Genomic DNA, 25298 nt, shown 5'->3' with positions numbered 1-25298 from the left:
ATCCTAGTAAGACTGTAAGGGAGAATATAACCTTGGCTGGCAAAAATGGAAAAGAGAAGAAAAAAAAAGAATGAAGAAAAGGAGGATGCAAACAGGAAGGATAAAGAATCTAATAATAAAAGAATAAGGAAATGTGGAACACTAGACATAGATTCATTATGATAACTAAAAGAACGTGAAAGTAACAAATACAACATAAAAATAGACAACATAATACAAAGCAAGCATGGCAAGCTTCTCTACTCACTAGATGTTCCTGATGAACATGTCACGCAAATAACACTAATTTTGGGCAACAAATTGTGAGAAGCACCAGTTTAACTCAGAGTTTTCCCTATACTGGCACATTCTATGTAATATCCTTTACGTACAGAGGAAAAGTTCACTTGGGGCCTGCCCTATGAAGTGTGGGATTACAAAAAGCACCTTGAAACTGATTAATGCTATGTCTGCTTTTAAATCTGACTAACCCTTTTTTTTGCATATTTTAGAGATGCCTTTTATTAGAGGAGGTGGAAGGTGGAGCATTTAGAAAAATCGCCCAGCCAATATATCATACAGTTAAAACCACAGATACTCACTATAGTAGGAGTACAGTTTGTCTCTTTCTGTTCTTATTTCATTCTCCTTTAGCAAACAATTGTTTGAGTTTTTAGCCACTGCCTCCTGCACAGTGTATTTGATGTTATTGGGCCCCACAGTAAATTTTATTAAGGGCCCCAAAACATTGGTAAGTTCACCTATTCTACCAAAATATTTTAAAATTGCTCAATAAAGGAAACCTAAACCCACCAGACAAAAGCCCCCATCCACTGCTCTCCATTGAGCTCCTATTCCCTCCATTTAGCTCTTGTAAAGCTAATCTATAGATGCAGAATAGCACAGAGGAGCTAGCAGGTGCCATGTTCTATATCATTGGTTTTTTTTTCAGATCAGCGGCATGGAGCTTGCTGGTGCATGTTCAGTTAAAGGTAATCCTGGAGTATCTTTAACTCCAGCAAGCTCTGTGTCACTGATCCCAAGAAAACCCAAGGATACTGAAGATGGAGTCAGTTTTCATTGAAACAGACTCTGTGGGAACGGAGCAGGGATGGGGCTTGATAGAGGGCAGTGGATGGGGGGGGGGGGGGGGCTAAATAAAGGCCTTGCTTGGCGCTTAAAATACATTGGCGTGTGGGGTGTGCTTCCTCTGTAGTTACGCCCCTGCTGCTGCTGCTGCAGCTACTAACCTTTACTGCTACAGTTATTAAAGTTCACTGAGTACTTTGTTTCTAATACATAACTAAGCAACACAAAGAAAGTCCATTTTAGCCATCATTCAGTCCCATGCAAAAGGGGCATAAATCTTAAGCTATTGGCAGCTACGCACCTCCAGACAGAAACCTATAAAATGAGTACTGCAAAGACTCTAACATAGTATAACGTATAGTAAAATGTCCCCTTTATCTACAGACTCACACACTGTACAGTATTTTATTCTGTATCCATGCACAAACATATTGGGTGCTTTCTGTATCTATGCGTATCTATGGACTCTGGAAAACTGCAGGTTTTCCGTATCCAAGCATACACACCAACTACATTATTCTGTATCTATGCACACATTTTATAAGCTTTATTCTTTATCAATGCAGGCTCAGATTTCTCTGTGTCACCATGCAGACACACAGGCCAGGCCTAATGCTATATCTGCAAACACAGATTTTGTTTTTGTTCTCTGTGCACACACAGATTGTATGACTGTTTACGTCTACAAATGTAATTGTTCTACACTATTTTGCATCTGTATTACTTCACTCAAATAAAATCTTAATCTACCTTCAGTATTTTTAGATACAGGCACATACATACCCATAGGCATCGTTCTTTAAGTATAGTTACATGCACACAGACTGAGCATTATTTCTCATCCAGAACAAAAGCCCAGTGGATGCACACTCATTGACCATTTTCTAATGGGTTTTCCAGCAGCACTAACTATTCCATTTGTGACTGCTAACTCAAATCTGCAATAATGCAATTGTATCCTGCATACTAGCACGGATGACAAATGTTGCCATGATACTATTGTTGCTATAGCCTGCATCTTTTTATCTTTGGACTTAAATTAATTACCCATGAGGTTGTAAGCCATCATTAAGTGATCATACCCAAAATCTAGTATGTGCACTTAAGAGACATCAGTACTACACCTTGGAGAGTTGGGTTTACCACTTGTGTTAAGTATAGTTATTGGGTCATATTGTGTCAATGTACATGGATTAGCCATTACTGCAGGACTTTAAAATTAAGCCTATTAAACATAGTATACAGCTAAAATTCAGTCTCCTAAAATGCCATGCCATTACTACTGTAATCTATTATTCTGTTAAACAGCTTTAGTATGTCCTCAGGTGCATCAGCTTCAAAAACTGCACTCTAATTTTTCCCTGACAACCTTAAATTAAAAGCTATAGAACTGGCCTCCAAAACTCCATGCAAGTCATCTGCTCAGTCCCTTCCTATAGCTCACCACCATCTCTACCACTAATGTATTATTTATATCATCTCTTACAATGCATTTCCAGTAAGACTTTTTAAATTCATATCCCTCCCTCCTAGTTCACATTGCACAATAAAACTTTTCACATCACACTCTATTCTGTACCTGTAAAGAATCTTTCCAGGTCTCAGCACAGTCACATCCCTTCCTTTTCAGAGCCTTCTGCCATGCACAAGCAGCACTCTTCACACACAGCTCAGTACAATAAGCATATCCAACTGCAAAACACAACTAATTTCTCATTCTTTGTTTTCTACAAATTCTCATGTATTCTCAGCCTACCTGCATTTCTCATTCTAATACTGAAACTACACTCTCAGTTTCCTCTTCCTTACAAGCATTCTGCTGCTTTCCACATCCCTTTTAACATCATGCAGTCATATATGCAAGAATTTTCTCAGATGTGACAAATATTTCTTTATTCTCAATAAGATTTTTTGAATGGTGCTCCTAAAACCAATACAATTCCAAGACCTTTTTAACTTCTTCCAGTTTAAACTCTTCCCTCTGTTCTCTTGCTTCTGGCTCTACATTCATTTATATTAACCTGATACAGTCAGAAACTAATAGTCATGGAATTCTCTTGTTCTGCTTTGAAACACTGTCACTACTAACTTTCTTGGAACTGTACAATTAACTCTCAGGGCCTCACCTTCAAGTCCCCGGCTTTCTTCCAAAGCAGTTGAGCAGATAACTCCCTCAGACCACCCACCCTCTGTGACTAGTGATGAGCGAATCTGCCGCATTTAGCTTCGTCGATAAATTTGAGAAACATCAGGTAATCTTGGGAAACGGCAAAAAAATTGCAAAAAAACATTTGTCGTGTGACTTTTTTTTCACACACAACTTTTTTTGGTGCAAATTTTTTTCGGTGAAATGCGGAAATTTGCTGCAGATCCATGCCTGGTGAAAAAATTCGCTCATCACTATCTGTTCTAACACAAAAAGACCCTGGTGGGGCTGGGGGGCATATTGGGTGGATGCAATGGCTTGCCTCCCATTCTCTCCTCCTTTTACTATTTCTTTTTCACTTATTTTCCTCCCATGTTTTATCACAAATGTTTCCCTTCTGTCCAACTGCCTTGTTTTACATCTTCATGTTTTTTTGTCACTTTCACATGATGTTTCTGCAATTCTTTATTCATCACCCACACTTGCCCCCTCCTCTAAGCACAGCTGCCCACTGCCCTAGTCTTGACAAAACTATAAGGGCAGACAGGAACCAAGCTTATAAGCCCATTTGTGGCATCAGTTTGACCCTAACCATATCCTGTTGACCATATTCCTTCATTCCAAAGACATGCAGAGTTAATGTATAATTTTAAAAATGTATTGCAAGCAAACAAAAACCTTTCTTATTTATTGCATTGCCTCAAATTTATCTTAAATGTCTTAATATTTAGAATAGATTTATGACAACCAGTTACAAATTAATTTCTTATTTCCAACATGTGTTTAATTTATGGTAAAGGTTTGTCAATTGTTATTCTAACTGCTAAATACATGAAACCTATAAGTTACTTGTTGAGACCTATTAGTTACTCATTTTTGGCAATGTATTCTAAGCATTAGCACTAGTCATTAAATATGTTTATGCAAAGTATGGTTTGGCAGTATTAATAATACCCAGTTATGATTTATCAATTATTTTTCTTCTTTCACAAATTTTCTCTTTCAGTCCTTTTTTAATTTTTTTCTCTCTTAATTTAAACCTCCTTTTTTTTTTTAGCCCACCCCTGATCTACACTCCTTTTCTCAGTCTTACACACTTACAGGTGAATAGCTTGCAGGAACTTGCGCTGATGTTTGCGTACTTTAGCATGGTCGATCTTTCTCACAAGCTTCGTATGTTTGTAAATTAGCCAAGTTTCCCTGAGCACATTGGCAGCTGCATTTTTCACCTGTAAAAATAACAACAAAAGAAAGAAAAAGACACACAAAAAAGAAAGAGTAAATAAGGAGGTTGCTGCGCAGGTTCAATAAGCATATATAGGGTGTAATGGGAGAAAAGATCAGAAAAACATGGGGTGTGATGGGACAAAAGAGAAGGCTTGAAAGCAGTGGGAGGAAGGTAATGGTAAGAAAGAAGAAATTTGTAGAGAGAGGACATACAGAGGTCAAGGTGACACTATATGGGTCACTGCTTGTGTTATCCAGCTTATAGACTCATGGCATGAAAGGCCAGTAACTCCTCCTACTTTTATGTCTGGTGTTGCTTCATCTACATGGAATTGGTGGCAACACAGATCAAATATGTTTTCCTTCCAGACCAACAGCAATCCAATGAAATCTCTGAGACCTTACCAATGGTTTTTAAACTTTCCCCATATTGACAGGAACTGCTAATTGAATTAAACTATACTAAAGTGTAGGAGAAGTAGTAAGGACAGTGTCCCCTTGCAGAATTCCTCCTAATGATCCAGATTTAGTTTGGACAGTTCCAAATTGGATCTTCAAAGGGACACTGGTTGCTGCAATAGGTGAGGTTTTGGTTAAATTTGGAGACATGTCTTTAGTTCTACCAAGTGGCACTACCTAACATGTTTGACTTTAGATATTGTAAGGTCACAGATGTCTGTGTGATTGTAGGAAAAGTGACTGCAGCAAAAGGTGATGATGATGATCAAATGATGGTGCATGACATATGTTAGCAGTAGGCCCATGGACAAAAGAATGGAGTTAATGACTTAAATGTTAACTGATGTCCAGTGTAATTCCTAAGGAAGCTTGAAGTTATAGTTTTTAACACCTGCAGTTCATTAGTCCAAGAATAAATGTAAGACTTCATTATTACTTAACTGACATTTTAACTAGCATTTGATATAATTGCACCATTTGCACAAGCGCTATATTACACCTTATGAATTTTTATCAGCTTTTGTTTTCCAGCCATTTTTAATTTTACTCCACCAAGTCTCCCTTGTAGACACAATTAGCTCTTCCCTTTGTTTAAATGAATTTATCGTTCTCCTGTAAAACATTTACTTGGTTGTTTCCGTGGAATGGCACTGTAATATCAAAGTATTTGAAGGAAAAGTTGAAAGAGGGGTTTAAATAAAGAAAGCTGTATGGGAAGGATAAAAGTATGAATAGAAATAGGTAATGCTAGCGTGTACAAAGGGTATAGAAATGGAAAAATAACTAATTTTAAATGTGGACCCCATATACTTTACTGTTTTGCTTAAACATTCCCAGCTACACATACTCTCTGACCCTTTGCCACTGTGTCTACTCTTCCCATTCCCTCCACCCCTACAAGCAAATTTGTACCCGCTTTGATAGTTGTGTGTCCATCATAAAGTTGTGAACGTGTTTCTCAGCTTTGGTAAGTTCCAGTTTTCTTGCAACAACAGCGACAACCAGAGCTGTGCAGCCTGCCCCCTGCAGAAGGAAGGCAAGCAGGGGAGAAAAACATGGGCTTATTAGTCAAAAATACAAAAAATAAATAAAAAATAATATTTCAGTAGGAATTAATGGCACATAGATTGCCAAAAAAACAATAGGGTTTCTGGTTAGGACTGAGGGTGGGAAGTCATTAACAGTTAAATAATTGAATCATTTTTCCCTCTTGCCATCATACTCTTCTAGTTTGCATGCTTAGAAAAGAATTTGCTGAATACATATTATGTCATTGTTTCCATAAGTCAGGTAAGTAAATAAAAAACACAAGAATTCATGTGCAAATAGAGCCTTTAGTCACACAGTTCTGTAGAACATGCAGGGGAATATGTGCAAAGGTTGCTCCAGGTTCAGTAACCACACACAGTTAATGCAATTTGCTTTTACTGCTGCCACTGCAATAGAATAGTTTATATTTTTATTGACTAGTTTAGAGTTACTAAAACTTTGTCCATATTGCTACACTCTTTACCATAGTATCTGAATATGATTGAGTTTAAAGGGAACCCTTGACATCACTGCATTTCTTTGATCCAAAATATATTTCATTTGTATATTAGATATATTCAAAACAGAAAAGCTGGCAAATAAGAAAAACAAAGAGAGATTCTAATCTGATGCCATTCTTACCATAATTCCAGTTAGCAGACAGACTCCCTTGCCACAGTATGTATTGGGCACCATATCTCCATAACCAATGGAAAGGAATGTTATAGAAATAAGCCACATGGCACCCAGGAAGTTACTGGTGACCTCCTGCTTGTCATGGTACCTGCCAGAGAAAAAGTAACAGAAAAAAAACCAGAAAACGTGAGTTTGGAAAGGGGGGTGATTTCACTGTAGAATACATGCCAACCCATTGCACTGAGAATCACTGAGGCTGATTATTGTAGTTCCATGCCAAATAATCAATTCCTCATAGTTTTCTCTAGGACCTAAGTGCACTGAGGGTAATACCTGAGTAACTGATAATGCTACAATGAACAAAGGAAATGGCAATTGCATCTAGCCTGTAGTGCTATATATTTCTACAATCTGTAAACATCTTTTATCTGATAAAATAAGACCTATGTCATTGGTTAGCAATATGAGCATCTGCAGAAATTTTTACAGGGTTGTCAATGGTTTAAAAAAAATTAGCAAAATTACCAATTTCTTTTTAATGCTGGAATAATTAGTTCTACCTCAGAAAAGTTATGTCCAAATTCTTAATCCCCACTTGCATTAGGAATTATGGGAATTATGGAATTATGGAACTATGGAATTATGGGGGTGTTAGAGCTCAGCACTGCCTCTGAATTCTATCGCCCCACAATAAAATACATTCAGCCTAACCACCACTTGTATATTGATAAATGTCATAATTTGTTTAATACTTTTTTCTAATGGGACCAGTGCAACCAGTCAGCAAAAGGCTTTGTTAAGTGCACTGTAAGAAAAAGAGGTGTTTCAGAAAATGTGTAGCCATCCTTATTTAGTTGATGAGCCCCAAACAGCATCATATATAGCATATATAAATTTTTATCTGTGGAAGTTATGCGAACTGTGTAGAACAGTAATGTCTGGTGATTCCAGACACACTGAAAAATAAATGGAAGTGTTACTAACCATTGAGTAAGACAACAGAAGCAAATATCTCAGGGGCTAATATGGATTACTGCATTGAAGCAAGTCTGCACCATTGTTAGCAAATGAGCCACACTGTTACAAACTGATTTAAATGGACTATAAGTGTCCAGTGTTGTTGACACAGTCATGGATCTTCCACATACGAACCCTTAAACCTTATTGCCATTAGCATGTGTTTGTTCAATAAAAGACTTATCATTCTGACCATTGGTACACTTAAGTCCTAGAAACAACTGATCCCTTAAACATGCCCCAGTCATTAATATTGTTTCGTGCTAGCATAACTGACACCATGAACAGGTGCCTGTCATTAGATATTCTTTATTGATTGGTGTAATTAAAAGCCTGAATGAAAATCAGCACACACAATGTAATGGGGTATCACTGAGTGATATGTCTTTGTAGCTTTTTAGCCAGGATCTGCTATTGTTTAATTTGGGCAAAGGGAATCTGTTTAGGGCCAATGTAGTGATTGCATTAAAGTAAAAAAAAAACTGGAGGTGTTGTTTCATATGTGCCTTATGGTTATCAGAGCAACCATGTTATCATATTGCACAAACTGAAAAGGCTGCCTGTGGATAATCTATGTTATACTGAACATTTATTAACTTACTACTTTAAACCCTCCTTTTAAATTTTGCGTGTATATTACTCAGGTAGACTATGACTAAGGCAGCATTACTAGTGATGGCAGAGAAGAGTTCATTTGCTTTGTTTAAAGGGGGACAGAGTAAGTGTAAAATATAGCAGTAACTGCCAGTTAGACAGACATTTGTGTAAAATCATTTGTAAAAATCATTCAAAATGTAAAAGTGGATCTTTTACCTAAGGTGTTTTCAGAGGGTCTTGTGTGTCAAGTCTACTCAACGAAATAAACACTTTCGATCAAGGAAGGAGGATTGATGCTACAATGGTCAATACAGCTTCCATTTAAAGTGACAGTATGTACACCTCTATGTGAAAAATACCTTTAGTGGGTAAATATGCTAGCAGTGTTTCCTGTTTCACTTACTAAATGAAGCAGACACATTATATTTTTCTTTGGTGAGAGCATTAGTTAATGGCTCTTTGCTATAAAGAGTGTGCACTCTGAATATTCTGAATATGTCTGAATCTCCTCATATATTTGATTAATGAAAATATAAGTATTTTTGTATTAAGGAGTTTTATGACCATAAAAAATGAGGTAAAGGACGCAGTGATTTTGTGCAGGTCATGGAAGTCCACGGTGACTTCTAATATCCTCATATTTTACAACAGGGAGTACATTCTTTATTATAATACACATAAAGCCATGTGACACAAATGACATCACTGAGCACCAATATTATGTTTACAGTTTATTCATGGCTCTTGTGTATTATATAGTGAATATAGTGAACCATTGTAAAATATAAGACTTAATTTTTTTAAACTATGACAATAATAAACCTTAGCAAGCAGTTGGTAATTCAGTATCTGCTAGAGCAGGGGTGGGCAAACTACGGCCCGCGGGCCACATCGGCCCCTTGGCCTTTTTAATCCGGCCCGCCGACGACGCCAAGTCTCATCACGCGAGACTTGGTGTCATTGGCAGGCCGGAATTAAACAGACTAAGGGGGCGTAACGCTGGCCTGGCCCTGCCCGCCCTGGCCCTGTCTGGCCGGGGGTAAGTAAATGTGGCCCGTGAGCCAAAAAGTTTGCCCACCCCTGTGCTAGAGGGTCACAGGTTTGGTATCCCTACCATTAGGTTCTCTAAAAGGAAACCTTATATAAAATTCATAATGTGGGTCTCTTTTTATTTTAGAACAGCCTAAAGCATTGCAGTTGCTGGAAGCAGCCATATTTAAAGCAGGCATTGGTTAATAAGATTACTTTAAAGCAGATGGCTAGCTTAATGAAAAAATTACTCTAATTACATAAAAAATGCTATTAATAATAAAAGCAATGTCCACTTTCATATCTATTAATTTTTCATTAATGCACCTTACATTTAATTTTTTTTCAGTAGAGTTTTATTTCCCTTTAAAGAAGAATTACATTCTAAAAGAGCATATGGATTAAAGGTTATATTTAATTTACTGAACTGTACCAGCTGAGAGTAAATTTATGATCACTGCCTTCAAATTTGCCCACAGCGGGTCCAAATCTTGGATCGTGTTGGGCCATCTTTTGAGTGTCAGTGACACGAAACATGCTCAGTGTGCTATAGCTACTGTTGCAACGCTATGCTTAAGCAGGGTCTGACTGGGCCGCCGGAGCACTGGGAAGAAGCCCCTCCTTCCCCCGACGCTGAAGGTAAGTTTCATTTACACACACTCGGGGAAGGGGGTCAGATGGATGGTGGGGGACCTGAGGTAGTAGCCCTAGTGGGCCCTGCACCCTACAGTCCAACCCTGGGCTTAAGGCATTGTTGGCAATCTATAAAACATTTGCAGAAAGTGCATAAAAGCTGATGCTATAGTGTCGGTATTTAATTAGCTGTGATGAAGAATGCCAGGCTACTTTAATGTGAATCTGAATTAATTATTTGTGCAACATTGTATTCCCAATTTTATATTGTATATGTGTATTTTTATATATGTGAGTCAGTCCCTAAGCTCAGATAAGGAACAGCAGCCCACAGTATGTGCTATGAATCAGCAAAAAAAAAAGAATATGAGGGAATCTGTGGAGGAACAACTCTTAACTTATAAAGGGCTGCAGTTGCCTTAGACTGCTACAGAAGCCCACATCATAATAGCTTAATTCTCTGTGAGTTGTAGCTATTCTTTAAAGTGATACTGACACAAAAAACTGCCTTTCAATATATGAATATACAGTGGAGGAAATAATTATTTGACCCCTCACTGATTTTGTAAGTTTGTCCAATGACAAAGAAATGAAAAGTCTCAGAACAGTATCATTTCAATGGTAGGTTTATTTTAACAGTGGCAGATAGCACATCAAAAGGAAAATCGAAAAAATAACTTTAAATAAAATATAGCAACTGATTTGCATTTCATTGAGTGAAATAAGTTTTTGAACCCTCTAACAAAAAAAGACTTAATACTTAGTGGAAAAACCCTTGTTTGCAAGCACAGAGGTCAAACGTTTCTTGTAATTGATGACCAAGTTTGCGCACATTTTAGGAGGAATGTTGGTCCACTCCTCTTTGCAGATCATCTCTAAATCCCTAAGGTTTCGAGGCTGTCTCTGTGCAACTCTGAGCTTGAGCTCCCTCCATAGGTTTTCTATTGGATTAAGGTCCGGAGACTGACTAGGCCACTCCATGACCTTAATGTGCTTCTTCTTGAGCCACTCCTTTGTTGCCTTTGCTGTATGTTTTGGGTCATTGTCGTGCTGGAACACCCATCCACGACCCATTTTCAGTTTCCTGGCAGAGGGAAGGAGGTTGTCGTTCAGGATTTCACGATACATGGCTCCGTCCATTTTCCCGTTAATGCGAATAAGTTGTCCTGTGCCCTTAGCAGAAAAACACCCCCAAAGCAAAATGTTTCCACCCCCATGCTTGACGGTGGGGACGGTGTTTTGGGGGTCATAGGCAGCATTTTTCTTCCTCCAAACACAGCGAGTTGAGTTAATGCCAAAGAGCTCTATTTTGGTCTCATCAGACCACAGCACCTTCTCCCAGTCACTCACAGAATCATTCAGGTGTTCATTGGCAAACTTCAGACGGGCCTGCACATGTGCCTTCTTGAGCAGGGGGACCTTGCGAGCCCTGCAGGATTTTAATCCATTGCGGTGTAATGTGTTTCCAATGGTTTTCTTGGTGACTGTGGTCCCTGCTAATTTGAGGTCATTAACTAACTCCTCCCGTGTAGTTCTAGGATGCTTTTTCACCTTTCTCAGAATCATTGACACCCCACGAGGTGAGATCTTGCGTGGAGCCCCAGAGCGAGGTCGATTGATGGTCATTTTGTGCTCCTTCCATTTTCGAACAATCGCACCAACAGTTGTCACCTTCTCTCCCAGCTTCTTGCTAATGGTTTTGTAGCCCATTCCAGCCTTGTGCAGGTCTACAATTTTGTCTCTGACATCCTTGGACAGCTCTTTGGTCTTTCCCATGTTGGAGAGTTTGGAGTCTGCTTGATTGATTGATTCTGTGGACAGGTGTCTTTTATACAGGTGACTAGTTAAGACAGGTGTCCTTAATGAAGTTGACTAATTGAGTAGAAGTGTCTAACCACTCTGTGGGAGCCAGAACTCTTAATGGTTGGTAGGGGTTCAAAAACTTATTTCACTCAATGAAATGCAAATCAGTTGCTATCTTTTATTTAAAGTTATTTTTTCGATTTTCCTTTTGATGTGCTATCTGCCACTGTTAAAATAAACCTACCATTGAAATGATACTGTTCTGAGACTTTTCATTTCTTTGTCATTGGACAAACTTACAAAATCAGTGAGGGGTCAAATAATTATTTCCTCCACTGTACATAAAAAGTTCCCTATAGGTCATGTTGACGGTTTTTCGCTGACAGGTTTGCTTCTGTAAATAATTGTTACTTGAAATTCCTAAACCTGACTGTTTTGCCAACCTGACTGTCTCTTCTCAGCCTGCCAGTTATAGCTTCTAATGCTAACGGACAAATATGGCCGCTCCCTCATAGAGGAACAAGGGGAATCAGACAGTAATGTAAACGCATCAGGCAAATACTTTTATGGCAAAATTATAAAGTTCTTGCAAAGACAATGTTATGATAGATGTAAAAAAAAGATTTTATTTCTGGTGTCAGTATCTCTTTAAGTAAATAGAATTTAAACTCAGTAAAGTATGAGGCTGTATTTTATGCTGCTTCTTTAAAGTCTGGGATTCAGCACTATGACCCTGGGTTAGATTTATTAAGATGTATTAAATATCCCCTGCATAACTTATTTTAATTACTTGACTATTATAACAGAAAAATAACTGTATTAACCCCTTTTTGTATGATTGGGATTTGCACAATCTGGACACAAACTTTTCCACATAGAATAATCTGTACATAAGTAAATATGAAGTGAAGGGGCCTACAATCAACTATATTTTCATTTTGAGTCACATATTTTTTAATAATATGCAAACTTTGTATTATATTGAGTTTATAAATGATGTACATAGAATTATTGCACTGAACTTACAATTATAGCTGGTATTGTGATTTTATCACTTGACTCCAGTACTAAAGCCAAGATTTGAAGACATGGGGGTTTAGATGAAATAAGCATTTTATCAAATAAAATGAAACCAACATTTGTGGACACCATGTTGGAGCTCAGATCTGGCATGCATAATGCATTTTATATCCACCATAAACAGATTTCACTGTGAATTTTACAATATGCACTTTCATATAAGGAATACGTCATTTTGTCTTTACTGTTCCTTTAAATTATATCACAGTACATAAACATACATAAGCATAATTATTTTCTTTGTTTGTTATAATTAAAGTATATATCAAACACATGGACAAGGAAGAGAGGCATCAGACTCTACATGCTTACATGCAAATAAGCCTAAGATGTTTGCCATTATACATTTCCTAAACCGTGTTTAATAAACTTTGGTCTGAAAGAGAAAGGGCCACAGTAATAATGAGCATGCCAGTTACGGCAGAATGAGTTTATATGGCTGAGTGAGTTCCCATCCTACTGCTCAGTGAGTAGGGCTGAGCCTTTAAATGAGACCATGCTGTTTGCATGCTTTTTATTAAGCCTCTCTGCATGAGGAGATTAATGGCTGTCTAGTCCAGAGCAGGGCAGGCAATGGGAGCCTGGCTTCTCCCTGACATGCATGCCTCACCGCTGGCATCTAAGGGACATGCTGTAGCAAAGAAATGGCAGGATGTGAGTCATGCTGTATCCATCCAGTAAAGTTCTCCTTTGCAAACATTCCCTCATCCCCCTTAAGAAGTGATTAACAAGATAGAACATTGTCTGTGTGATAGCCATGAGCTTCTGCACTCGTTAACTGAGAAGTGCAAATTGACCAGCAGAATATGAGATAGTTTTATCTGTATTAGTGTTATTTCTACAAAAATCATCCATCTTTATATTGGCTTTGAGCTGTCATTATCTGTTTATCAAGGCAAGTGTTCACCAGCATCACCGCAATAGCAAACCACACCTTAAATTTACTGCAGATCTGTTCAGTGTTACTCATTTTTGTGTGTTAGTCCACAGACAGACCTGCCGTCATGGTCTCATACTCTACCATGAGGCTAAGGGCTCCCTGTCTTTGATAGCACCTATTATGCTAAGAATTCCATTTTTAATAAGATGTTCAAAAATCAATAATGTGTAAAACTAAAAATCACCTGTTATGAGAATCTGTCTGGGACTGGGCAGAATGAGACTGGGCATGATAATATTTTGTATTCATTTTGCAAAACTAAAAGATCTATGGCTCTCTCTCCCCAAGCGTTAATAACCAAAATGTATATAAATCAATTTCCCTTCTTTTTATAGATTATATTTACCCTTTAAAGCACTTTTGGGGGACATTTTAAGTTGGCTTTAAAGATATCTCACTTTCAAGTGCTGGTGATTTCCCTGGTTAATTCGCAAGATGCAATTTCACCTAGATAACAAATCTGTCTCTGACCAGGATTCCACTCACAGATGCATCTGTTATCAGAGCTTTGTAGCAGGTCCTCAGTATGACATATCATAAAATAGTTGTTGGCAGCTGCAAAATTTGATTTTTGTTCCTTTCACAGTCGCTAATTTATTAGCAACTAATTCTATGAATGCCTAAAACACATTCCATATTCCCTAGAGCCGCAGGCTACAAAATGTGTCTTCTGCAGTTAGATGGGGGTCCAGCTAGACACAGAACACTAGGTGGAATACACCACCCCCAACTGGCCACAGCCGCAAATACTCTGTTATACAAATCAGTGGTAGGTTTATGATTCTCACAAAGCCCTTAGTTCACTACAAGGCTATGTGATGCCTTGAAGCTTCTTAAATTAAGGTATTTATGGGTAAAAACAATTGCAATCCATGTCCAAAATTGCCCTTTGAACATTGCTTTTGCCTGACATCCTCTGTATGTCTGCCTTGTAAATAAAGGCAGCCTTATAACTGCTATTGATCTATATATTTTATGTTTTTCCATCATCTGATCTTGCTAGACAGAGGTGTAATGAGGCACTGCTAAATGAATATAAAGTTCTATTGGGGGCGCCTTTATCTCTACCTCCAATTATCCACACTTGGAAAAAAAGGGCAGGCTGGAGCATCTTTTATACTGAAGTAATACTAAGAAAGTCTGATTAACAGAAAAATACCCAACATTGCCTTGATTCACAGACACAAACAGCTGAGCCAAATATTTTCTGATAACATTTTCTAAGAATAAATACACAGAAATCACATCAGACAGCATAAAAAGGATATATTCATTTTATGAATTTCTTTACTGCCAAAGGTTCAACATTTTTAATTCTTTATTAGCTGAATAGTGAATTTCTTTTAAAAACTATAGCTCCTAAGAAATGCATGCTGGGTAACTGGGAATGAAGGAACCCCCAACCTTTCTTTTTTACGTAAAGATGGTTAAAAATGGATGACAGTCCCATTGTCTGCCATGAAAACCAAGCAGTGATAGAGAAGGGAGAGATATGGAGATAGCAGGGGCAGTCAGAAGGGAGTTAGAGGTTGCTGCAGTCATTTGAAAAGTTTCATAGTCTAGCCAATATTATATCTGTCATATCTTATCATTTTTTTCTAAATGTTGTAACTAATTAAAGAAAAGCTAACTACAGTAAAAAGCAACAGTCGGAACATTTCAGATTTTAGCCATTTCTTTGGTAAATTTTGCCTAGTTATCTGCATGTGTCCTCTGTGAGGTTTTGGATATATCATAGAGCACAGAGATTAGAAAAAAATATATTTATAGAGAAAACATACAGGACCATTAAAATGTGTCCGTACACAAATATGTGCCAATGTGAAAAAATAGCAATTTGACATGAGCACACTTGGGCCCATGTCAGATCACTGACAGGACATGCATTAACCAGCCTGGAGGTAAGCAGCTTCTTTCCTCCATTTGCCATCATAGATCTAAAATCCCCAGACAGAGCATTATGTGGAGTTGTATGTCATTGTATATGCTGCCTGCATATCATTAACTATGGGGCCTCCAACTTGGCAGCACTGAGAGGATCTGTATATATACATATATCAATACAAAACTAACTGTAGATCTTGGGATCACCATAGCTGTGGATCATTTGAAGCAGTGAAAATGGTACTTCATTACCTTCGTGAATACCAATATTCACTGCTTCAAATGAAAGTTCTTTCTTCTTTATGAAGTCTAAATTGGTGGCATCTAGTTCTTTGTGTTTTTCTATATAAAGATCCACCACTATCTGACTATAAAGTCCTATAACAGGCTTTTAGGGCTAATAATGTCCCCTTTACTCCAGGGCCATATTTACCATAGGCACTCAAGTGCCTGTGCCTATGTTATGGTGGCAGCTTTAGGGGGGTGGATTCCTATATGGTAAATTAAAGGGGGGAGGGGAGACCTGGTTGATCCACAGGGACAGAAGTGGCATAATACGTATGCACATTTCATCTCTTCCGCGCAATTCATACTGTGTATGGTCCAATAGGGTGCCTTAGAGGTCCGGTGCCTAGAGTGGCACCCGACCAGGGTACAGTGCTGCTTTTCTCCAGAGCATACAACCCCAACCATGACAGTATCAAATCCTTCTATCACTTTTACAAGTTTAGTTGCACGTCTCTCCAGCTCATTAATATCCTTCTTAAGGACTGGACCCCAAAACTGCACTGCATACTCAAGGTGAGGCCTTACCAGGGACCTATAAAGGGGCAAAATTATGTTCTCATCCCTTGAGTCAATGCCCTTTTTTATACAAGACAGTACTGTATTTGCTTTAGTAGCCACAGAATGACACTGCCTAGAGATATACAAATCTCCAAATCCTTCTTATCCATTCAGTGTATACCTCACTTTTTCATTATCTTGAGTATAACATTTTTTAAAACATTGGTTCAAAAAATTGTTAATTGATTGATGAAGGTGAGGGCTGTGTTTAGTAGCCAGGCCAAGGCAAAAAATAATTTGCAGGGTTCCACTACCCAAAAATGGCCCTTCAATTCTAAGCTGTTGGTGGATGATTGAATGTACCTTAGGGGCGCAAGTTAGGCAATGTTGACATAAAAGGCGTCTTTTACAAAGTGCTCATCCAAATAGCACTTCTGTCTAGAATCTGTCTGCCCTCATCACCTCACAATGAATTTAAAAAATCCAGCAAAATGTGAAGAGAGCAGTGTCCTTACCACCTGCTGTATGGCCTGTTGCACCATGCATCTTCCACTGCTCTCTAACTTGCAGATTTTGAATGACATAGGGATAGATATATGCCTCTTTTACCTGCCCCTCATGCTACAGCACTTGTAAAAGCAAGCACAGCAGTATTAATGGGCAACAAAACATCTCTGTGTTCCGGAATAGATTGCAGAATCTTGTGGCTATTTATCAAGATAGGTAGTCTGCAAACTGCAAAAACATGGTGGTTTTCTTTTCTCTGCACCCTGACTTCCATGTAGTAAATGATCCCTACAGTTATCCTTTTGCCATCTTGTACTACTGTACCTGTATAACACATACTTCCCAGCTATGACTGCTCTTCTGTGGAACAACTGCAAGGGGTTTCTGTGGTGTGTGTCTGAAGCCACTTTGCTTCTTTTCTAAAACCCCTTTTGAAATTATGATCTGACCTCAGTATTTGTGAAAATATACTATTTAGACATTTTTGACTTACAGCAAAGAAGTGATACAGTTAAGTATGCACTGTAGCCCTTACCTATCTAGGAATTAAAGAATAGAGAATATCATCAAAACTCCCAAATTCTCTGTGTGGATCTTTCCCCTAAGTTGTTCATAGAAATGTAATTTGAAATAAGCAACGTCCTATTATTTGCAGTGTACAGAAACATTGAATTAGGCAGCTCTGAAAAGGTGCAGCTGGAAACTTTTATGCATGGACTCAAATTTCCATGACCTTTACTCATTAAAGGAAAAATAACACTAAAAAATCGAAGTAAAAAATCTACTCTGTCCTGCACTAATAGTAGCTCCATCCTGCACAAAGTTTATTATTTTTAATACTTTATTAAAAATACTTCTGCTTCCAGTCTACTCGAAAAGGCAATAGGGTGACATTCACTGAGTAGGAAGCAACATGAGGCACCCCACTTCTCCTCCTAGCCAAGCAAGTAGAGAAAAACCGGAAGTCAAGTGTTGTGACTGTGTAATTTGTATCTGTAAGAGCTGCAAGCAGTGAAGAGCACGCTGACTTTATGGGGTTTTCTGTAGTGCTTAAATTTATAGCTGACCTGAGTGCTGCCTTTAGTGTTCACAGCACTTACGGAGATAAATCAGTCCAACAGGATGAAAAATTCCTCTGTACAGCAGCAACAATTGACTTCCGGTTTTGGCAGAAGGGCTAGAAGGGGAGATTTTAAACGCTGCAAGTTGGATCTTGAACAGTGAATGTCGCTCAGTTGCCTTATTTGAGTAGACTGAAAGCAGAGTTTCAGTAAGGTATTTTTGTAAGGTCACCCATAGCAACCAGTAAGATGTTTGCTTTTAAACAGGTGACCAGTAAATGCTACCTGCTGATTGGTTGCTATGGGTTACTACCTCTGGGCAAAGTTAGTGCCTTTTATGACATAACTCAATAAATAAGGTATTGGCACTTTTTGGAGGGTGCTTTTTTTTTAAAATTCTCACATTTAGAAAAAAAAAATTGATGTTTTGGCAGCAGTACACTGGACAAATCTACTTGTGTGGGGATGTTATTGCAACCTATAAAAGGGAGAAAAAAGCTCTGCAAAAAAACAGCCCATGACTTCAATGTACTTTGCACAGAAAAAAATGCCTTTGACTTCAAGGCGTTTTGGGAATTTTTCAGTGAAGCAAAATAAGACAGATTCGCGCAACACTAGCACCCATATTGCATGAAAAGGATAATGGTCTCCCAGGTTGGTGGATAACCTTCTACACAAACCCTACTTCTTTACAACCTGGGCATATATGCTACCACAGAAGGCAGTTCAAAGACAGACAGACAGACTGGTACAGATGAGACACTTGCACATCTGAAAACAACAAGAGCTGCATCTCACTTTTGCAAATCTATATGGATGGCCTCATTGCCCAGTATTCAGTGGGCAGGTTCAGTCAGATAACAGGCAAATTGTAGCAGTCCTACAGCAATTGTAGCAGTCTACAGAAAGCAAGACGTAACAATACATTTCAATATAATACAAACCAGTAAAAACAAGTTCTCCCTATCTTAAAATGTAACATTTCCTTGTAGGGGCCTGAACCAATAATTTATTATAAATGCTACCCTAAAGGGGCACCAAACATTGTGCCTGTTTGGGATAATCTGCATTTAGTAGATCTTAGGAGCTGACAGAACCATAGTGTGGAGTCAGAGGGTTACCCTAACATTACATAGGAACACAACATTGTCTAAATGAGTCAGAATAATCTGTAATGAAGATGTCATCCTACTAATCTTTATTGTACGCCATATGAAAAAAAAAACCCACTACAACATGTCACCTGATATCACATAGATAAGACTTCACACTACATTAAGCAGAAAAATTACCCTATCCCCTTTGTTCCCTTTGTATCAAGCAGCATTGTCTGTACTGCATATAGACATCTGCAACAAAATGTGCGCACGCCAGACGTTAGCCTTCTGTAATGCCTTTGCAACAGACATTTTATTGTCAAAAGGTCATTTTTTAAAAGTAATAAATGAAAAATGCCTTTGATTCCCGACAATGTGCATTTTGAAGATTAACTGACATTGCATACCTGCACTGCTAAAGTAAAGCCCATTAGGTTAGGCAGAAACCCAGCACTGGCTGTACTTGCCCAGTTCAGATAATGGGCAGTCTATGTACAGCTAGATTGGCACACTATAAGAGGTAAAATCCCAGTACTGTCTATTCCTGTACAACAATCTACAATAATGAGCTCAAGGAACATTACAGGGGAAAACCAGAACTGCTTTAAACTTAAAAATAAACATTCACGAGGTGACCTTTGATTATCCAGAGATATAGCACAGTCTACACCAAAATCTGCAGTCATTAGTTCACCCTGTGCTATATCCAGGTCTGCCAGCACTAAGTGCTGTTCCTTTTTACTAGAATAAAGCAAGTTATTTTTGAGAGTGCCATAACCAGTCCCTAGCTAGATATTTAGAAATGTCTGAGACCTTATCCTGTTAACTGCCTGTTAAAAGATCACCCTGCAATAGATTAAAACGGAAAAAGGTCTGCATGAGGATTAACTTGCAGAAGAAAAAAAGAGATTGGGCAGACCTTGTCTATTACTAACTGAAGGGTATTTTGTTTCAGAAGACCTGTCTTCTGTAGACTGCAAAATAGTTCCCTCTTTAAAAAAAAGTTCCAGAACAGCTGCAGCAAGCCCTAAACCCCTGTAATTTGTCAGAGCAGGCGTGCATTTAGGAAAAGCCTGGCGTTCAGTTGCTTTTACACTCACAGTTTCTCCCTAGGAGTAGCATTAGACATTAGAAAGAGGGGACACAACAGCAGGTTAGGGGGCATGTAACAAACTGGAATGAACGGATAAGGGAACAGCAGAAAAAGAGATTGGGAAAAGCAGTAAGAAAGGATATACAGCAGAGAAAGGTATTGGCAGGTAGAGAGGCTGAGAGGTTGGGGGTTACAGGACATCAGACAGGGAGAGGCATTGAAACGTAACATAAATTACAACTCTTACTGAAGAAGGGTCCCTGTTCAGGTGCATTCATGGAGTCAATGTAACTCCCCTACTGCCACAGGGGACCCCCACATAATTGGGTGCCAGAAGAACCAGTAATATTATCTCTATAAAAAGCAGTGGTTTGGGGTAGAGATGCTATTAAGAGGGTTGACACTCCATGAAAAAGTAACAGCAGTTAGAGATGAAGTATAAAAGATGAGCACCAGGTGTAAGCAACATTAGCAAGTATATATATATATATGGTAATGGAGTGAAGGTAAGTTGGGATCTTTGCAGCCCTGGCTGAGTTAATGAAGAGTGCAGAAGAAGACATCACAATGCAGAAGCAAATGACTGACAGAGTAGTGCAAATGGAATGACTATTATGTTAACATGAAGCATTGTATAGCTCCCTTCTGTTTGAGGCACTGCAGTGGCTGATATTGACTTGTTGCCCCATAGCTCTGTAATGCAAGATAAGTAGATTCCAAGTCTCATAGCTCCTTCAGTCTGTGTCATTGTGATACATTATGATTGGAAGGATTGATTCCTTATCAGAGATCTTTTTCTATATATATCACAAAGCTGAGAAGGACAAATGTGTTTCCCATAGGTTTGAATGTTTTTTTTTCATGTGGGGGAGGGTTGAGACTATTAAAACGTACAAAAAGCTTTAATTGCTTTGCTTTTGTGCTTCTCTGTCGGAAAATTGTAAGTATTAAATGTACATTGTTTCATGTCTTATTTAAAGATGTTCCTAACTGAACAAAAGAATCAAGTTTTGTTTGTTTTGACCCATCATCGTTCTAATCTTCTCCTTTTAGCCTAAAGTTACGTGCATGCACATGCATAATGTAAGATTTCATTCTGTTCTGATCAGTGTATTTATTGACCCAATCCCCCATATGTAATAAAAGGCACTAAGTTTGTCCAGGAGCAGTAACCAATATCAACCAATAAGATGATTGCTTGTAAACAGGTGACCATTAAATGCTTCCTGCTGATTGGTTGTTATGGGTTACTGTTCCTGGGCAAACATTTATTACATAACCCCCTAATGTGTCAGTTTGGCTAAAAAACCTCTGGTGCCATTGAACAAAAGCTGATTAGCCAAAATAAAAACTGGGCCTTAGTGGTGCTGCCTGGCTTTTGGAGTGATCTCAGAGAAAATAAAAGTTGTATGTTTGGAAACCTTTAACAAGCAGAATTTCAAAGCTGCAAATTTGATAACACTAACAAGGTACTTGCATGATTAAAAGCCACAAAAACTGGTAGCTCCCTTGACCCACAAAGGCCATCTACTGTCAGTCCTTGGCTATACACACAAACCTTATTTAGTCTTCTAGGTGATAATGCATGTACAGGTATTGGATCTAATATCTGGAATGCTTGTGACCTAAAGGGGTATTTATGTAATGTCTGCCTATTTATTATCTTCCTTTCCACAATCCACTCCTCTCAACTATATGTTCTCTTCATTCACTTGCTCTCCTTATAGGTACACCCACATTTCTTCTCCCATTCTCCATAACTATCTCTGATCCCATTTCTTTCTCTTCTGTTTAACACTGTTTTCTGCCCTTTTTAATTTTTCCTGTTATGTTCTATTAAAAAAAAATAAAAAATCCTTACTGACCTGCTAGTGAAGGGCAAAGGATGTTTCAAGATGGTGGGGGTGCTGATGGTCATTAGGTAGCTGCAGTCACAGGTGTCAAAACCATCATGGAGGTGAACAGATTGTATGTCTGGCTACTTAAATCACTGCTCACCACAGGTCAAGTATTTTCTTTCGTATCTGCTACAGCTTCCATGATTCTGCTTTTACCCATAGAGTATAGGACCTAGAAAAGGGAGTGGAAGTTGGATTGGCTGGAGGGAAGTTTACCCTCCAGTCAATCTGATTCCCCACAGCTCTGATTGGCTGGAGGAAGAGTAGCAGCACCAAAGCTTTACCAGTTGTAAGAGGAGAGAGTTGACCTGTTCTCATGGATGTTTGAAGTAAGCAGACACACAGTAACTGTCCCACTAAACATATTTCTGACACAATCAGCTGGCTGTAGCATCCCCCACCCCACAGCTGGATACAGACTTTGAACAAGGGAGCAGAAATATTTTCTTTTTTTTTATTTTATCTTATTTTTTTTCTTCAAGTGTCAAGCAGGTTGGGGAGGATCCACCCGTGAGCACAACCCAATCCATTACCCCATGATCATGTCCCTTGCTTTTGAGCAGATCTCACAGAAGAGGTGGCTTGCAAAGAAATAATGCTTCCTATAAGCAACACGGCCTGATTAGACCAATGGCTCTCTGGCATGTGGGTTCTTAACAAAAACGCTACTTATACGTGATAGGTCCTTTTAGCAGCTGGTGAATGTTATTGATGAGTGTTTGTCTTAAATGGAGTACACTTAAATGACTTGCAGCCTATGGGAAAAACATCTGAGGCAATATACATCTACAGGTACTGCAAGTCCAAAAAAACCCACCAAAATAGGGATTTTTAAAAAAAGATCTAGTTTAAAGGTGTATGTTATCAGCATTAATAGGCAACAAATGAAGTGCAAATACTGATATTAAGCCTCAACTCCCACCTTCCCTTCTGTCCTGACTCTGTCTCGCACAAAATAGATAAATTCAGGAGGAAGTCAATATACGTGGATTTTAAAATAGGTTGTATGACCTACTGTTAAATATATAATTTGCTACTTTTATATATAAATAAACTTATTCTACAGAGTGGACTAAAATTAAGTTTGTTTCATTTAAGCTTTACTGCAGATGAAATACAGCTTTTCTAACTGTAGCCTATCTGTCAACTTTAATCTATGACTCTGCCCAGGTGAAGGCACACACAGCCAATATCCACCAACAAATGGAAAGCCTCACTTTAGTTGATGGATATCATTTGCGTGTGCCTGCACTTGGGCCGATTCAGTGCTTCCGGGTGCAGGCACAATTAGAAGGTTTTCAAGTCGACAGGCAGATTGTCAGCCTTGTGGGGCCTTACCCTTATAGACGATGTTCACACAAAATTTACATTTTAATATGATATGCTAAGACAAGTTGCAACTGGTATTTGGATATTTATAGATCTATTCATATATAGATATATTTTTGATATATTGAACTTTCTCTACAGTCTGGAGTTATCTGGTAGTTATGTCTTGCTTGTCCCAGCAACTAAGGAGTGGTTTGAGCAATTGCATGGGATATTAACACAAGATATACTAAAAAATATACATTTTTTTAGTACCTTAACCTAAAATTTAGATGGAATTTTAAAAATCATGTGGGAGAGAGGCAAAACCATATACAAAAAAGAGTCAACTGCAAATTGTCTCAGAATACTGATAACTGCATCACAATAAAATTCACTTCTAATATCAACTTCCCTTTTAACTAGGACTCAAAAGAAAGTATAATATGAAATCTCTGTTAATTTGCAGTAAACTATCCTATTAACAAAATATGACTCATTTTAATTGGAACAGTAGGCAGAACACATTTTCACTATGGGGATTATTTACTGTTTTTATGTTACAAACATGTATATTGCCATTTGAAGCCTTGCTTTGTATGGCCAATGGATGACATTCAAGTCAGAGAAATGAAAAAAGGCCTTGCAGACAATAACACTGACTGAAAGGACTTGGAAGCCATGAAGTCTCTCATCTGTCTTTAAAGACTGGTATGCTGTCTGGCAAAATAGTTATTGACCTTCGGGGTCTATGATGAAGGATTTGGGAGCTGTCATTGCAAACACATTTACTCCTGCCGTGAAACCATGTACAATGAGGCATGAAGAGATAAACTCACTTTTATGCCTATGATTACAGATTGCATGCCCTCTGGTTAATTCCTATACACCTCATTATGTTCCTGCAAATGGGTCTTTTTTAAAAAAAAAAATTCAAAAGCTAAAGGATTTGTTTTCTTTACATCCTCTTGTATTTCTGAATTGAGTTTACAGTGTTAATTTGAAAAAGGAGGGACACAAAATGCTGGTAAGTAATAGTTTTAAGTATATGCACTGGCTGCCCCCATAGGGTTAAAAATATACATTTCTACTATACACTTTATCCACATAATAAGTCTAAAACTGGGAGCAAATCTAAGGCGACTACAAATCCCAATTATCCACTGTAAACCCCTTTTGATTTCATTCAAGTGATTCATGTCACATACAATATATAGCAAATGGCAATGCCAATGTTTAGTTTGAGGATGTGGTATTCAGCTTGTCTATTAAATATAAAATGTTCTTTATGTGAGGTGTACCTGGATTATAAGTAGAGGGGCATGCATCTTCATACTCATGCACACACAGCAAGTTTCCCATCAACAGCAAATTACACATTGAGAAGCAACAGACAGCATTAAAAACCCTACCTCTCACAAACTCGAACTGTCCAAGCTGCAATGATCCAGGATGAGATACTGAAGACCAGTAAAACAGTGCCAGGACATATGGTCATCAATGTTTTCATTACAAAACGAGTGTTGAAGTTAATTTTGTTGAGTGCACCAATGCTCCTGGAGGAGGCATCTGTGAAAAGTTTGCTGTGTAGGAGCATGACCCTTCCAATCAAGTAAAGTCTCAAGAACATGGGGATGGAAAGTATGATATCTATGTCAGCGTTGGCCACAGAGGTGGTGTAAAAGAAGGCCAACCGAGCTGTCCATGTGAAAGAGTACTGCCCAGGGATTGGGTGGATGGCACACACAGTTAGTTCCAAAGTGATGAAAAATATCCGTTCATAGGTCATGGCTATTCTCCAGTCATCGGCTCCATTGTCGACCATGAAAAGCTGGGAAGAAAAGGTAATAAGGTTAGGGAAAACAAAGAGGAAACATTATATACTGTATATATAGCATTCTCCAAAGTCCAGTGGCATTGCTTATAGTTATGTTAGGCTAGTGTGCAGCTGATCATCCATAAAGTTCCTGCAGAATTATTCTTTTAGTGTAATCATGGCA

At 38.3% G+C, this 25298-nt stretch overlaps 1 protein-coding gene across 2 annotated transcripts in view; it reads right to left on the bottom strand.

Moving 5' to 3' along the window:
* The window catches only part of kcnn1 (potassium channel, calcium activated intermediate/small conductance subfamily N alpha, member 1), a 60127-nt gene that overhangs the window by 23996 nt on the left and 10833 nt on the right, over positions 1–25298 (bottom strand). For both annotated transcript variants that reach the window (XM_031901701.1, NM_001079016.1), the window contains 4 exon segments: positions 24711–25129; positions 6572–6713; positions 5813–5923; positions 4316–4443 (listed from right to left, as the gene is read on the bottom strand). In XM_031901701.1, the coding sequence (XP_031757561.1) occupies positions 4316–4443; positions 5813–5923; positions 6572–6713; positions 24711–25129 (800 nt within the window).

Source organism: Xenopus tropicalis, chromosome 1 (assembly GCF_000004195.4).
Source record: "Xenopus tropicalis strain Nigerian chromosome 1, UCB_Xtro_10.0, whole genome shotgun sequence".
NCBI lineage: Eukaryota > Metazoa > Chordata > Amphibia > Anura > Pipidae > Xenopus > Xenopus tropicalis.
The sequence above is the reverse complement of the archived record's forward strand: the minus strand, read 5'-3'. Positions and strand labels throughout refer to the sequence as shown.